This window comes from Rhipicephalus microplus, chromosome 10, assembly GCF_043290135.1.
Source record: "Rhipicephalus microplus isolate Deutch F79 chromosome 10, USDA_Rmic, whole genome shotgun sequence".
Taxonomy (NCBI): domain Eukaryota; kingdom Metazoa; phylum Arthropoda; class Arachnida; order Ixodida; family Ixodidae; genus Rhipicephalus; species Rhipicephalus microplus.
The window spans coordinates 7,823,562-7,839,773 of record NC_134709.1 but is presented as its reverse complement, the minus strand read 5'-3'; the positions used below and the strand labels follow the sequence as shown (position 1 = coordinate 7,839,773).

The 16,212-nt window shown below is 46.5% G+C and overlaps 1 protein-coding gene across 19 annotated transcripts in view; it reads right to left on the bottom strand.

Moving 5' to 3' along the window:
- The window catches only part of LOC119180953 (uncharacterized), a 311,773-nt gene that overhangs the window by 82,598 nt on the left and 212,963 nt on the right, over positions 1 to 16,212 (bottom strand). For all 19 annotated transcript variants that reach the window (XM_075874974.1, XM_037432096.2, XM_037432100.2 and 16 more), the window contains 2 exons: positions 5,828 to 5,961; positions 383 to 483 (listed from right to left, as the gene is read on the bottom strand). In XM_075874974.1, coding sequence (XP_075731089.1) covers positions 383 to 483; positions 5,828 to 5,961 — 235 coding nt within the window. The remainder of the gene's footprint in view (positions 1 to 382; positions 484 to 5,827; positions 5,962 to 16,212) is intronic.

The following is a 16,212-nucleotide window of genomic DNA, read 5'->3' as shown; positions in this document are numbered from 1 at the left end:
TGAAGACTCTGATTGTACTAGGAAACGACGACAGCGATAAAAGCAGACAACTGTTTCAATGTGCTATGCTCGATATCGATTAATTAGTAATCATAAACTCTGTCATCAAAAGAGAAACACGTTACATAGGAAAACGATTATCTACGTAAACAAAAAGTTCGTGCAATAGGCAGTTTACTTAAATAGTGCCTATCTTTATATTATCAGCTGTTTCGGTAATGACGCAGAATAAAGTTAACAAACAGTAAGATAGTTACTGTGTCTTTGTGGCGTGCACGTTAGCACGTTCCATGCAACGTTAACGAGTCGTACAGCAACACGGTTATTGGTTGATAGCGCATTCCGTGCTACTAATAGCGGAAGACATTGTAAGTGCGCTCACGTGGTCCGGCGTCGTTGTCGAAGCGAGCCTTTGGTTGGAACAGCTGCTTGAAGTGGATCTTGCAGTAGATTTCCGTCTCATGAGACATGTATCCGTCCACACTGCGCAGGAATGTGCTCAGTATAAACAGTAGTTACATAAGCCTATTCGCAGTTTTATGCAAACGTACAAACTACTACTACTACTACTACTACTACTACTACTACTACTACTACTACTACTAATAATAATAATAATCTTGAGTTGTAACAAAACAAATAACAGGTCGGTCAAAGCCAGACGGTGGCTTGGAGGACTTGGCCCGGCACATCGGCACACGAGAGATGACATATATATTGAAAAGCTTTTCATGTGAACAATCAGACAAAGAATACATGTAACTCATTTACGCTACATATAAAGACAAAAAAAATCGAGAAGCAAATTAGCGGAAGCAATACTACCTAAACAGCAGAAATGTGAAGAAGCACTGAAAAATTTTAAACAGATTATACCCAGTATGCAAGAAACTAGAGAAAAATATAATAATGCGATAACTGATGCAGCATTAAAGAGACCTTAGGCTCCTTAACGCTGCATCAGTTATCGCATTATTTAATAATAATAATAATAATAATAATAATAATAATAATAATAATAATAATAATAATAATAATAATAATAATAATAATCATCATCATTAGTGTGTAATGCCACAGAACCGCCATATGGTTATGAGAGACGCCGTTGGAAAGGGCCCCGGCAATTTAGACCGCTTTGGGTACTTTAACGTGCACCTAAATCTAAGCACACGGGCCTTAAGCATTTTCGCCTTTATCGAAAATGCGGCCGCCGAGGCCCGATTTGATCCCGCGCCTTGGGGGGTCATCAACCGAGTGCCTTAGCCACTAGACCACCGTGGGAGTTAGAAACATAAAACGATTGATTGATTGATGATTGATTTGTGGGGTTTAACGTCCCAAAACCACCATATGATTATGAGAGACGCCGTAGTGGAGGGCTCCGGAAATTTTGACCACCTGGGGTTCTTTAACGTGCACCCAAATCTGAGCACACGGGCCTCGACATTTCCGCCTCCATCGGAACTGCAGCCGCCGCAGCCGGGAATTGAACCCGCGACCTGCGGGTCAGCAGCCGAGTACCTTAGCCACTAGACCACCGCGGCGGGGCAGAAAGAAACATAAAACGGGCCTTCGCGGAATCCGAAAAGAATATGATTCGCTACGTGGGCAAACGAACTTTAATTTCTGGGATTTAACGTGCCATAACTAGGATATGATGTGAGAAACGCCGTAGTGGAGGACTCCGGAAATTTTGGCGTTTTTTAACGAGCACCGACACCGCACAGTACGGGGGCCTGTAGCATTTCATCTCCATCGAAATCCGACCGCCGTAACGGGGATCGAAACCGTGACCTTCGGGTCAGCAGCCAGGTGTCGTAACCGGAACACCACCGCGGAAGACAACAAATCTTCAGCATTCCTGTTCAGTGGCATTTCTGACCTTAAAATCAATGTTTTGTCCAAACTAGCATATATAAATAATAATATCATAAGAACACCGTTGACGGCTTCAACCGCCTTCTCTTTGCGACAAGTTTATTTCCAATGATCTTTTCTGCGTCTTTTTCGTTGTGTTCATTGTTTTGCTATGCTTAGTTTTTATTAACCTTGAATTCTCGTGCTACGTGAGCCAAACCGGCAAATAAAGAGTGTTCCACACTAGCCGTCATGGCTGTTGGCGGCGCTGACTGGCGCTCCCATATACAGGGTGTCCCACGTAACTTTAGCCAGAGTTTAAAAATATGCCAGAACACGTAATCACGACGCGACCAAATGCATGTTGCTCACCGTCGCCTGCAGTTTGTCACACTATCTTTAGTGTTCTCAAATATTGTTTAATTGGATATATATGTTTGATTAACTAAGTCTTGAAGAAACGAAGATAGATAAAAATTTCAATGAGACAGTTGGTTTGCAAAACGTCCGATTTGACAGCTTTGAACTTTATATCTGTTAGGTAATAGTGTTTTTCTGCTAATTACAAATGCCCGCGAAATACAAAAAATACCACGTGACAAACCAGCTCATGCGCCAGTGCGCGCAATATTTCTGGTCTCCCTATATCGTTCCGCGTACGAACGACCATAGAATTTGCCCCATTGCGCTGTGTCGGCAGGAACGCAACGATGGTGGGGGCTTTACGATGAACACGTTTTGCTATCGGCCACAAATACGATAACCGCTGTGACTGCTTATCGCTGTCATGAACCGGTGCGGGGGAAGCGTGATGGTACATGTAGAAACAAATATTAGAACTGGATCGTGTTATATAATCATATTATTTCATTAGTTTGATTTAACAGGAGCCGTATTCATACAAACTCCGTACGTTATCAGGCGATCGTGTTTTTGCGCATAATTATGGAAACCCAACTGTCCCAAGCGACTTCCCTTCTAAACAAATGAACTCTTACGAACGAAAAAAAAAAGGGGGGGGGGTATTCGAATTTGGCTGTACAATATTACTGACCGGAACCACGACATAATTTATCACTTGTGAAGAAAGCTTCAACTCGAATTTTCCGCAATTGAAATGACGCGCAGAATCATGTTGCCATTCCAGCTGCTTTCTACACAACATAGAGGCAGCATAAATGATCGAGTGAATCTTTCAGGGGAAATTGAGCGTTCAGTGAACTTTCCATTGTCTAAACAAGTTCTTTATTCATTAGTTGATTTTAGTGTCACAGTTTATTCAAGTACTTCTTCAACCTCGCCGCAGAATAGAAACAGCTTCGCCATCTAGTGGCGGTCTGAAAAAATAGACTCTGTGCCCCTGAATGGTTGACTTCACGGCATAGTGAAAATGCTTTGCGGAAAAGTTTACGTCACGCGGAAGCATTGGTATGGTGGATGTTCGTATATACCTCGTTCAAGTAATAGTTTTTTAACGAAGAAGTCATTTTACAATACAATTGTATAACGTGTTCAATTAAATTATTTGCGACTAAAATGAAGAGTTAGGATCTAAATACTTCACAAAGAGCTATGCTGATTTAGGAGCTCACATGTGCTACAACTCATATGTGCTGAACAGAGTGTTCTGCACTCGCCGTCATGGCGTCTAGCGGTGATTTGAGCTAAATTAAGTTCAACTTGGCCTAACGTGACAGAGGCAAGCTGAGATGAAGAAATTTAACTTTGTGAGCTTGGCTTCATCAGGTATCACGATGTGGGCTACGTTTAGGTATGAATCAACCGGCATAAATAACTACGCGATCCCGGCGCTGGAACCGGCACCCTCGCAGCCTCTACGTTATAACGAAAAAAAAACAGCACAACTTCGATAGGGCGAAGACAGCGACACCCAGGTGTCGTTTTGGTCACTACCTCGTTGCAGAGCGTGACATGAGGGGCCAACTGATACGACGGGACGCGCATACGCACCGCAGCAGGCGCCTCGTCGCTAGATAGCGCTTAGATGCCTTCGGCCACGCGATCCCGTGGTCTGCACAATAATGATTGATTGATTTGCGGGGTTTAACGTCCCAAAACCAACATATGATTATGAGAGACGCCGTGGTGGAGGGCTCCGGAAATTTCGACCACCTGGGGTTATTTAACGTGCACCCAAATCTGATCACACTGGCCTACAGCATTTCCCCTTCCATCGGAAATGCAGCCGCCGCAGCCGGGATTTGAACCCGCGACCTGCGGGTCCGCAGCCGAGTACCTTAGCCACTAGACCACCGCGGCGGGGCGTCTGCACACTAATGCTCACGCCTGTACATCAATTGAGTTCGGGCACACGCTAATCTTTCTGGTCTTCGCGCAGACTTTTGTTAATTTAGAGCCACGCTTACACACTCTAGTATATCAACCTATAACTATACATCTTTGACTGTGTACTTTCGGCCACATTCATGATTAGTGAAGGATGGAGGAGATATATTTAAAGCAAACGATATATTTGCACTTTCGCTTTCTTTGACCTTTTACCAGAAGGAATATAAAGTCTACGTGATCATAAGTTTGTCTACACTTAACTCTTAAAAATGTAAGAAAGATTTGTTGTTATTTTTGTGCGTTTATTATATTAATATTAGGATCGTCACTGTCATTATTATTATTATTATTATTAAAATCTAAATTATAAAAATATAGGGGTAAAGAGCCCCGGATCACAGTATTATTAGGAGGCACAACGTAACAGGAAAATTAGCGGCTAAGTGCAATTAGTTTTTTTTTTCATCTTTGAGTTCTTCCCACGTCGAAAGGCAGCTACGTCATCCGAGATTCGAACATGCGAGTTGCACTGTAAGGGCAAGGATTAGGATCGATTCCAATGATATAAAACGTCTTTTCTTTTATCCGCGACGTTAAATGGGCCTTGCAACACTTTTTGAGCATGGTCAGAAAACGCTGTCGATTGGTAGTAGAGGCTCCCGACAGCACGCGCGCCAAATATAGCGCAGAACGTGCCTGGAATTCACAATAAACGATCAAAGTCAGCTTAAAATTGCTTTCTCTTCTCTCGACAAATCGCGCAATATGCCCAAAAAAAATCACACGTAGTAAGCCCATTCATCAGCCATTGGCTGATTTGAATATGGCGCGCTCGCTCGTTACAGAGATCGCCGCGGCAGGCCGCTACTTGTCCACGCGTGCGCACGCAATCATACTGAGAAAGCCGCGCATTTGAAAAAAAAGAAAGGAAAAAAAAGTGCTCAAGGTCACGAGGCGCGCGTGATGGTTTTCTGTGGCCCTGCCATCCCTCCCTGCTTAGCTTCCAGCGCTTTCGTCGGGACGAGAGAAGAGATAATGCAATTGCAGCAAGCGACAAACCTTTGTAGCTGCACTCGCACTGAACGGATTTTTAAAATTTTTGCGGCGCGTAATTCGTGAGGCAATAAGCTCTTCCAGTGAATTCATTCCATGGTTATTTGAAAAAGTATTTCAGGGCCCGTTTAAATCTACACTTGGCTGTTCTGTCATATTTACGCACTTTTCCCTCTTCACTTGATAATATACTTATGCTAATAGAGAGCCCCGCCGTGGTGGTCTAGTGGCCAAGGTACTCGGCTGCTGACCCGCAGGGCGCGGGTTCAAATCCCGGCTGCGGCGGCTGCATTTCCGATGGAGGCGGAAATGTTGTAGGCCCGTGTGCTCAGATTTGGGTGCACGTTAAAGAACCCCAGGTGGTCTAAATTCCTGGAGCCCTCCACTACGGCGTCTCTCATAATCATATAGTGGTTTTGGGACGTTAAACCCCACATATCAATCAATCAAAGAACCCCAGGTGGTCAAAATTTCCGGAGCCCTCCACTACGGCGTCTCTCATAATCATATAGTGGTTTTGGGACGTTAAACCCCACATATCAATCAATCAATCAATGCTAATGGAGTAAAAGTTAATGAAGCGAAGGTAAAGTGAAGAACTCACGAGAGCAGCTTGTTGCATTCCTTGCACCTGAAGCAGTTCTTGTGGTAGAAGTTCTTCTCGGCGATGATGCGCTCCACGGGATACACGTGGGTGCCGCACTTGCGGCAGAAGCACTTGCTCTCGTCGATCTTGATCTGCACGAAGGAGCACCAACCATGAATGCATGGGCGCCAGAAATATTTCTATTGAGAAAACAGTAAAGTTGGTAGAAACCTCCAACGTCTGACTGAGGTCGTACGAGCTTGTCTGCAGGACCTTCAGCAAGAACAACCATTTCAGAAGTTTTACGTGCCAGAGAGAGAGAGAAAGATAAACAAGAGGGGAAACGCAGGGAGGTTAACCAAGCTTGGCTCGGTTGGCCAGCCTACACTTGGGGTGGGGGACAAGGAGAATAATAGAAAAGAAAGATATAGAAAAGAAGAGGAGTAAGAAAGAGAAGGATTAATAGTCAGCTCGAGACTACACAGCGCGGTCGCACACTGTTCGTTCACATGCGGTCGTGAAATCTGGTGGTCCTTAAAAGGTACAAGAGGGCTTTCGTGGCTTTGCGCGTATGGGAAGTCGTCGGCTAAGGTCCCAGGATCTTCTCTTCTGTAAGCGGCCGTGAATCCAGCTGAGAGAGCTTGGCTTCCATAATGCGTCGTTCAGACTCCGGTATGCTGGGCAATGGCATAGAATGTGCTCATGCGTTTCCTCGCAGGCGCAGATGTTGCATGCCGAAGTGCTCTCCATTCCGAGGAGACGAGAGTACGCATTGCCAGAAGCACGATTTGATTATGAGGCATGGTGTAGCGAGGGGCTCCGAAATAAATGAGTACTGACACGAATTGATAAAATTTTCGCGTTGTTAATATAAGAAAAAATCTTGGTGGCGAAAAACCTAAAACGAGTATTGTAGTGTCTGCAAATGCAAAGAATATATATATATATATATATATATATATATATATATATATATATATATATATATATATATATATATATATATATATATATATATATATATATATATATATATATATATAAATATATATATATATATATATATATATATATATATATATATATATATATACATATATATACTACAGCTAATATAAACGACACTTTCAATTTCGATGTCGAGAGGGTGGCTTCTCAGTGAGGTTTCAAAGCAGTGTGAGCTCACAGGGAGACGGGAGCTCGCGGCGTCCTTGCGGCAATTCTGTCATCTGCTCGGTAAACAAAAATCGTCGTCCAGCGACCCTGACAGTGGTTTATGCCAGGCTGCTTGCAAGACGCAGAACTCGCAAACTCGGGGAAACTGTTGACTCGTCCGGACCATGCTCATTACTGTGGCTTGCAGATGTTCAGTGACGAAAAGTTATATAATCACGTTCAAGTATTTTGTACGCGGTGTCTGACTTCGATATGTGGAGAGCGTTGACATAGAATACAAAGGAAACGATAATTATAAATGTTCGTTTTGCGATGTCTCGAGATGATGTGAGTACTCCTTCTAATTGTGACCAGACGAGTAGCGAGGGAGTGGCACACCCAGCCCGTGCCCTCCCCCCCCCCCACCCAAATTTTTTTCGCAATGGCATACAGATAAAAAAGACCATTTTGAATAGGTAACCCCTTCTCCCCCTTGAAAAAAAGTTCTGCCTACGACCGCATCGTGTTCTGCAACGTGCTGCTTACATCCTGTACGAGTATTTTTGCAATTCGCCCCCATCTAATTGCGGCATTTGTTGTCGGTAGCCGAAGACGCATATTGGAGCTTTGCGGTACAGCACATTAACCGCTATAAGATGCCCCAACGATTATAGTGGACGCTCAGCCGGGTTGAAGCAAACCTATCACTGTGCTTCACGCAAGTGGTCAAATTTTATCACTGTGCATTTTTACCATCAAAGCACCCACATCAACAACTCGTGCGTCACGCTGCTCTCTCGTGTCGTTATTTTCGAAAGACCGGGCATCAACACGAAACCCCGCAGAAAAGAAGCCAGCACAAGGGACGGCGTAAGTTGTGAAGAGCTGCTAAGAGCGGACATGTTGCAAGAGTACAGCCGCATAAACTGAAGCATGGACGTCAGCCAGGATTCACAACTAAATGTCTGGACGAGGTCCAACAAGAGGAATCCCGTGGTCCAAAGCGAACGGTGTCTCCGTCAGAGGTGTCGCCAAAGGCCTACACAGCAGTTTTTAAACCCCAGCCTCGGGAGCACGTCTCGGACCAGCGAGCAAGCGTGCCGCTGTCGAGACGCCGTCTCCTGCACGGTCTCTCGCGCAGTCATATTGGGGCGCCCTCTTTTCCAGAGATAACTCTGGGAAGGAATTAGGGCGAGCCGGAGTCTTTGAAAGACGAGGCTGCGCGAGGAGCGGATCGGAGCACCAAGTGATTCCCTGTGTCCCCAGAACAGAGTTGCCAGACGTTTCCGAGCTTAAGAAGCTAATGATTGTCAATAAATAAGCCATAAGGAAGCGAAAACTTAACTTTCTCATTCATGAAAATATTTTTTAATTGTGTTAAAAATATGTGCAATTACGAGTGATATATATGTTTTCGCTCGTAATTGATACCCAACAAAATCCCGCGCATGCGCATTGTGGGCGAAACAAAATGCATTAATACAGTAGCGTGACTTCCGTTTCCGATAAGGCCATGTGCGTTAGCGATTCTTCTTTGGCCTTATCGGAAAAGGAAGTCGCGCTACTCGTGGAAAGGGGGTAGACCGGAGGGGAGGGATGGTGCAGGAGGTGTGTTCTTGGTTTGTATTAGTGCCTTTTGTTTCGCCCTCCACGTGAATGTGCGGGATTTTGTTGAGAACCTTGTGTAAGTGTTACATATTTTCGGTTCAAGCATTAAATCTTTCAGCGTTTTTTCGCGCTACATTTACTTTGTTATGGATCAGTACCAACTCGCTCGCCTCTCCGTTTTGATAAGACGCTGTCCACAACGAACGATCGCTGCTCGGTAACGCCATTCCCTTACCCTCCGCTATCACGTTAACGGTAAACTATAGCTGTCTAATACTGCCAGGGAAAGTTTAAGGGATGGTGTATGAGATAATCGTAATGTTAGTGCAAAGAAAGAAAAGTGAATGAAAAGATAACTTGCCACCGGCAGGACCCGAACCTGCGACCTTCGATTAACGCGTCCGACACTCGCCGCAACGGCAACAGGTGGCGCTGACTGAGGTTGCCACGGCTAGAAAATGCGCATTCAAAGCTGACGGAGGGATTACCGCCACCGTTGCTCATGTGGCAGAGCATCGGACGCGTTATTGGAAGGTCGCAGGTTCGGGTCCCGCCGGTGGCAAGTTATCTTTTCGTCCACTTTTCGTTCTTCGCATTTACAATTGCTTCTAATAAGGTCCCCTATACTTATCCTGGCATTATTGTATGTTAGTTCTCATTAATAATGTGTCTTACAAAAATGCTTTCGTTGTAAGTTAGCGTTTGGTCCGTCTCTGTCATTGTCCAGTGCTTCGCGTTGTTTCCAGCTGCCTTGAACGTGTAGAACCAACCGATTCAAAGTGACACTCAGTGGCAGCTCTGCCCTCTACCGAGGCGGCCGTGCTGTGGTGAGAGACTCCGTCGTTTGACACGGGCCTGCCTCTTCACAAAGACCGCGAATGCGCCGTTATCAACGTACTCGCCTGACGGACGACGGTTCAAGGGCACCCGACGCGCAGAAAACAGATCAGTGTTGAACGGTCATGTCAGGGACGGTTCTTGCGAAACGAAATTCGATGCAAAGAGGACGTTTGGTGCGAGGGCAGAGGATGCAGTGCCAGACCAGCTTGCAGCACAAGTGGGGCATTCGCGGTGCGAAGTGGTAAGCCTTGCGAGCATACAGTGCGAGATAACAACTTCGTCGGCTCACAATTTACGTGCTAACGCGAGATAAAAACAAACAGACACGTGTTCGACACACACAGACCTACGCATAGCATTTCAACTCCTCTTTCTGTTTTGCTTATGCAGTAGTGTCGCTTGCATTGAAAAAAAGTTCGCTGTTCTCTTCACAGTAATTGAGTGAGTTCCAAAAGCACGATATGATTATGCGAGAAGTCGTAGTGGAGGGCTCGGGAAATTCAGACCACCTGGTGTTCCTTAACGTGCGCCCAAATCGAAAGACATAGGCCTCGAGCATTTTCGCCTCCATCGAAAATGCGGCCGCCGCGGCCTCGATTCGTTCCTGCCCCCTGCGGTTCAGCTGTCCAGCACCAACTAGATCATGCAGCGTGGCGGGTGGTGTTCTCTTCAATGCACAGTCTCAATTGTAAGGAAAAATTGGGAAAATTCCGAGATTGTTCATGTCGAAAGACCCCATCAGGCAAAATGGGGGAGCTATATGAATTTTGGCATATCCCACGCATTGTGATAATCGATTTCATGCGAAAGAGTGAACAGCAACAGCCTATGCCGCATTTTCTTTTTACTTTCTTCCAAGTGTTGCTAGGTCGGTTAACGTCGTTCCCTGAACTGAGTAGTTGTGTGTATATCATGCTATTTTGCCAGGCATGTCGACTATAGACCGGCGTGCACTGCAGTCATGGACTGTCTCAACATTGTCACTTACGTTATATACGTGACTTTTTGGAAGGAAAAAAAAAAAGAAATACGTGCAGTTTAGTTACTTCCTTTCTGTCAATGGAGGGCGCCTCCACAGTTCCGCGCAGGGGATGGGGGTAAGGAGGCATTAAAAATGATTGGTAGGAATTAAAGGTATAGGGAGAGAAGCAGGAAGAGAGATAGGCGCAGACACAGCCACATACGGAAGAAGAAGATAAGAAAGATGGAAATGGTCGCAGAAGTCCGAGGACGGGACACCACTCAGCGAGAGCTTTTGTCGGCTTCAAGAGATGGCGTAGGGCGAGCCAGTCGGCGAGAGCTGCGCTGTTGTCGGAGATCGCGGGGGCACAACCGGTCGGCACGAAACCCAGCATAAGTGCACACTTAGCTGCGGCGCGTATTCCGGCAACGCTTGATTATCTGCTGGTGGGTCACATTTAAGCACGCGTGCAGTTTTATCACACTGTTATAAAAGTGCGTAGCCACGATCGGCGTTGCCTGGGCATGGCGCTTCGAGAGTCTTCTGGCAAACCAGCTTAAAGTACTGACACTGAAGGCGAGATAGCTTGTGGGATAGTATTGTGCGGAGACACACACATCATCTACGAAGGGTGTGTTTCTATACTAACCGTAGACGGCTAAATAGACAGCTAAGCGGATGGCGGCCATATGAAGTCCCATGCCAACTTTCACGTAGCCGGCGAAATTGACAGCTTTGAGAAGATGGCATCGTACACAAAAACAATGCAGGCCGATTTACTGTCCAAACAAGATGGCGGCTGAGCGAATTACTCGGATGGTTCTGATCTCGATGCAACCTTCGTTTGCACACAAGCATGACGCTTCTCCACACGCTCACTGGGAGCAACGTTCCATTTTTCTTAGATTTTGACACGAAGTTACGTTTGTTTATTTTAGCTTTCTCTTCTAGACGCGAGGTGGCGTGCCTTCGCGTATAAACCATCCATAGGGGTTCCATTTCTCGGACAACACGGTCTCGATGCTGTCTTCTAAGCTGTCAGCGTAGACTGTCTACGATGCTGCCTAGAATCGGAACACAGCGAAATATCAACGGATAAGATAGCCTTAAACATGGATGGTTGCATATTTGAAATCAATTTCGGAGTGCGCGTCTCGACACCACACGCCAAACGCGCCTTTTGTTGTAAACAAACAACCGTTATCTGCGTCACGAGTTTGTTGGCTGCCGCAATCTTTGCGAACGCTGTCTCCTAGCAGACCTTTTCCGACAGAAAGTGGGCAGGCTTGCGTGGTGGCGCAAAGGCTGATGTCCTTGCCTTGGCAGTGTAGTTATGGGACTTAACCCGTATATTCAACGTCTCGGAGGAAACCTTCGTTGAAAAGAGTTCTCAACGCGGTGCACGCAGTTCAGTGACCTCACGTATAGCCGGCTATGTTTTGCACAATCACAACAATGGCTCTCGTCTTAAGGCTGGTGCACACCGGCGACTAGCAGTGGTCGCGTGACCATTTGTGACTGGTCGCAAACAGTCGCGAACGGTCGCAAAGCGACTGCTTTGGCCAGTCGCTTCCTGACTGATTTTTCAGTCGTGCGACTTAGAAGTGTGGCAGCTTGGGCTAGTTGGTGTCAACGTTTCTAGACTAGGTAAGTTGCAAAACTGAGCGATGTTGCACGGCGCCGCCGCTGCCAGCGACAAATATGGCGCTCCTGTCGCATCCAGATTCACTCACTGCATGCTCGCTCACAGAACACCTAGCTCGCTCGTGTCACTCTCGTAATCTCCATCGCTGTGCATGTTGCAGTGCGTCGATATCTGTGGAGGCTTCTTTCTGCGTTAAAATTTTTGTGCTTCAGAGCGCCCTGTTCTGCTTTGTATGTGTTGCGTGTTTTCATCATGCCCGGATGTTGCATTGTCAGCTGTAGAGTAGCTACAGGAAATAAGAGACACCACGACATTTCTTTTGTGCCCACGTGTATCTGAGCAGCGAGAGGTATGGGACCACGCTATTCCTCCTGCAGATAAGAAACTGCCCAGCACCTCACGTGTGTGTGATATGCACTTTCATGAGAAGGACATCCTGAAGACTTTCACTCACGTCATATGGTAAGAAGGTACAAGTCGCAAGAGAAAAGTGGGACCTCGTCGAAGGATGCGTTCCACGAATATTCCCGAATTTGCCCGCTTACCTTTGTCCCGGGGCCCGCGACAAAGAAGCGAAAGCTGCCCGGTAGGAGTGGGGTATTTTCCGGAATATCATCGGCGAAAAAGAATAGCCTATCTCCGAGCACTGAGCTCGAATACAGTGAAATAAGTCTCGACATGCCGTCAACTAGTGGTGTCATTTCGCTTCAAGACATAGAAAACGTTATTTTGCATGCTGGCGGAAAGTTGTTAAGAATGGCGAGACAAGACGTCTTGTGGTGTTTCTAGGGCTCAAAGAAAAAAAAGAGCGCTATTTGTGGAGAAATGCGTTGTCGTCGCAGAAGACATGACAGTCACCATTAGCAGCCGTCACCATCACTTAGCCAAGTCGCCTGGTAATGCAAATACCATCACCCAACGGGCCGAACTTCTGGAGGACATAGAAAAGCTGCAAGTGTGTTCATGTTGTCCCAATTGATTGATATGTGGTTTCTAACGTCCCAAAGCCACCATATAATTATGAGAGACGCCGTAGTGGAGAGTTCCGGAAATTTTGACCACCTGGGGTTCTTCAAAGTGCACCCAAATCTGAGCACACGGGCCTAGAGCATTTCCACCTCCATTGGAAATGCAGCCGCTGCAGGTGGGATTCGATCCCGCGACCTGCGGGTCAGCAGCTGTGAGTACCTTAGCCACTAGACCACAGCGGCGGGGCATGTTGTCCCAATGCGCCAGCAGGCAGACTCGTGAGTAATTACTACGAAGTGCTCACCGATACCCCAAAGTGCGGTCTCTGCTCGAAGCTTTGGCTGCAGCTGTGTTAACAGGTTTCATTAGAGGAACTCCAGAAGAAGCAGAGGGAAGACATGCTAAAAAAATGGCCGCACGCATAGCTTTTCGATGGTCTAAGTTGCTAAAGAAAGTGACTGACATGAAAAAAAAAAAGCTGACTACATAACCAGACAAAAGCCAAAAGATTGCGCCACATTGTTGTAATTTATTTTCAAGCCCGAAAAACACAGCCACAAAAGAGGATGCCAGACATTGTAATTGGGTTTTTCGCGTCTAAAAATCTATTGCTAACGTACATCAACTAGCAACTAACCGACAGACTCGTATGTTATGCTATATATATCAAGCATTGTTAATTGCGGGCAGTTCAGAAAACCATAATTATACTGTATTTGCCTTACACCACTAAATATTACGCAGTATTAAGTTTCTGCGGCAGCACAGCAAATCTCGATAATATACTGTTGGTAAGCTCTTTCAGAACGGCCGCCACGGCGTCTTGCCATGACGACTACGCGTTTTCGTCTGCCAGCGGAAGCTTGTTGTGCTGCCAGCGCCACCAAACCGGAAGCTGTCCCGGCGCCGTGTGCCGAGTAGTCTGACGCGGGCAGTTTTGCAACTTACCTAGTCTAGAAACGTTGGTTGGTATGGCATGACGTGTCGTCGTTTCGTTCTCGCGCTATAAATATCGTCGCGCGACTGCAGTCGCAAAGCTGCTGAAACCAGTCAGCAATGCTCAATTTTTCTTTTCTTGTTTTTTTTTTTTCGACGCTGTGCGAGGACGGACGAAAACAATAAATGCGGCGCGCTCCGTTAGCTCAGCTGGCGGCGATCAGCTGATCGTCGCCGGTCTCCAGAGTTCTCGCTGATAACGAGATCCGGACGTGACTCTCCAGTTTCGCGACTTCCGGTCGCTCGCGTGAAGCCTCTACCGGTGTGAACATCGGTCGCTTTTTCGTCGCCAGTCGCGAATGGTCGCGCGACCGCTGCAAGTCGCCGGTGTGCACGAGCCTTTACTCGGCGCTCTGTGAAACCGAAACTAGGCGGTATAAAGCCATTTCCAAGCAATTCAGCGTCGTGCACTCTAGTAAGCGAGCTTCCCAGCCGTGATACCTGGATCGTTGTCAACTTATTACAACGAAAAAAACAATGCACAAAATTGTTGTTTCAACGCCTCTTTAAAACACTGGCGTGGGTCTGTGGCAAAACGCTTTCGACTGCCCTGCATAATGTCGGGGCTCGATTCGCGCTCGAGCCGTGAATTTCATTCTTTTGGGATTTCTCGCTCACCCGCAACACCACCGATGCCGGTAGAGGATCTAGTGCCACACGGGCTCGTTAGTGCTATCACGTTAAGATTTCCAAAGCCTGTTTGATTTGTGGGGTTTAACGTCCCAAAACCACCATTTGATTATGAGAGACGCCGTAGTGGAGGGCTCCGGAAATTTTGACCACCTGGGGTTCTTTAACGTGCACCCAAATTTGAGTACACGGGCCTACAACATTTTTGTCTCCATCGGAAATGCAGCCGCCGCAGCCGGGAATCGAGCCCGCGACCTGCGGGTCAGCAGCCGAGTACCTTAGCCACTAGAGCACCGCGGCGGGGCTTCCAAAGCCTGTTTATGTTCCTGATATAGACTGAGTTGACCTGTGGCGCATAGCCGCTACCCTTTGACCGTGGAATTCGGGTATGTGTTATACATCATTGGTGGAAATGTTTCAAGGAGTCTACGCGGTAGGCAATTCAAGATATTCATTTCGTGACGTGCCCACGGCGTCTTTCTGCCATGTATTCATGTCCTCCTATGCCAAGTGTGGTATATGTCAAGCTAAGGAGACGACCACGAGAGTGCCCCGACGTAGGCGGCTAGATAAATAGCAATTGGTCGAGGTGCCTTTGTTTCGCTAATAAATGCCTCGCTTTTTTACTTTTGTGATTGTGTCACTATACTTATGACTAGCATCATTACTCTGAAATTACAAAGTAGCCAGATCTACTGCAACTTCTCGATTTTAATGATTTAGCCTTATCGCTGTATTGAAAGAAAGCGGGAACACAAGAGAAAATTGTTCTTGCCATATTACACAAATTCCGCCAGACGTGATCAACAACGATTTATAAATAAAAAAAACGCAATTTGTTCTGATGTGTGTCGTACAATAAACAGCTACGTGCTCAAATTAATTTGGAGTTCGAATCCAAACTAGACTGAAGTTCAGGTGAAGATCGATATGGAGAGGATGAGAAGTCATTGAATAGCTAATGCAGCGATTCTGGCCTCAGCAACACTTCTCATTCGAAAACTTGTCAACTGCGATTGACCGGAGCGATTCGTGGTTGATACACAGTACACTCACTTGCCTGAGCACGATGGGCGCCGTTGGTTGACTGAAGTGCGCATTTTCCATTCCTGATGAGTGGTGGACGCCGTTCGTTTACGAAGCTCCTCCCACCACCATTTTGAATTACGGACTTGCCGAGTCGAACGCACAGAAGAAGCCACACCAAGACTAGGCACCCGATCACCAAAGAAAGAGCCATCATCCACACGTCATCCATGTCTACCGCCTCCTTCATCGTATCCATGGATGGCATCTTCCAAGTATTGGTGGTACAGTTCGAAGACACTTGACGTCAATTCTTTGAAATGCACTCAATACAAGAGCAGCCCCCAAAAGGCGCCCCGATGAGGCCAGTAGTGAATGGCAAGTGAAATCAACCGACGCTTGGCGGGAACTCAGCAGCGACTTCTTTTCTTATTCCTTCGAAGTGTAAAAGCCAAAACTGAACGTTGTGAAGCAGATCTCTTATGAGACGGCTGGCTACTTGAACATTCCCATCTAACAAGCACAGAAAACGAAGGATGACAGTCAACCCGAAGAGTCGCAGCACACCATCAC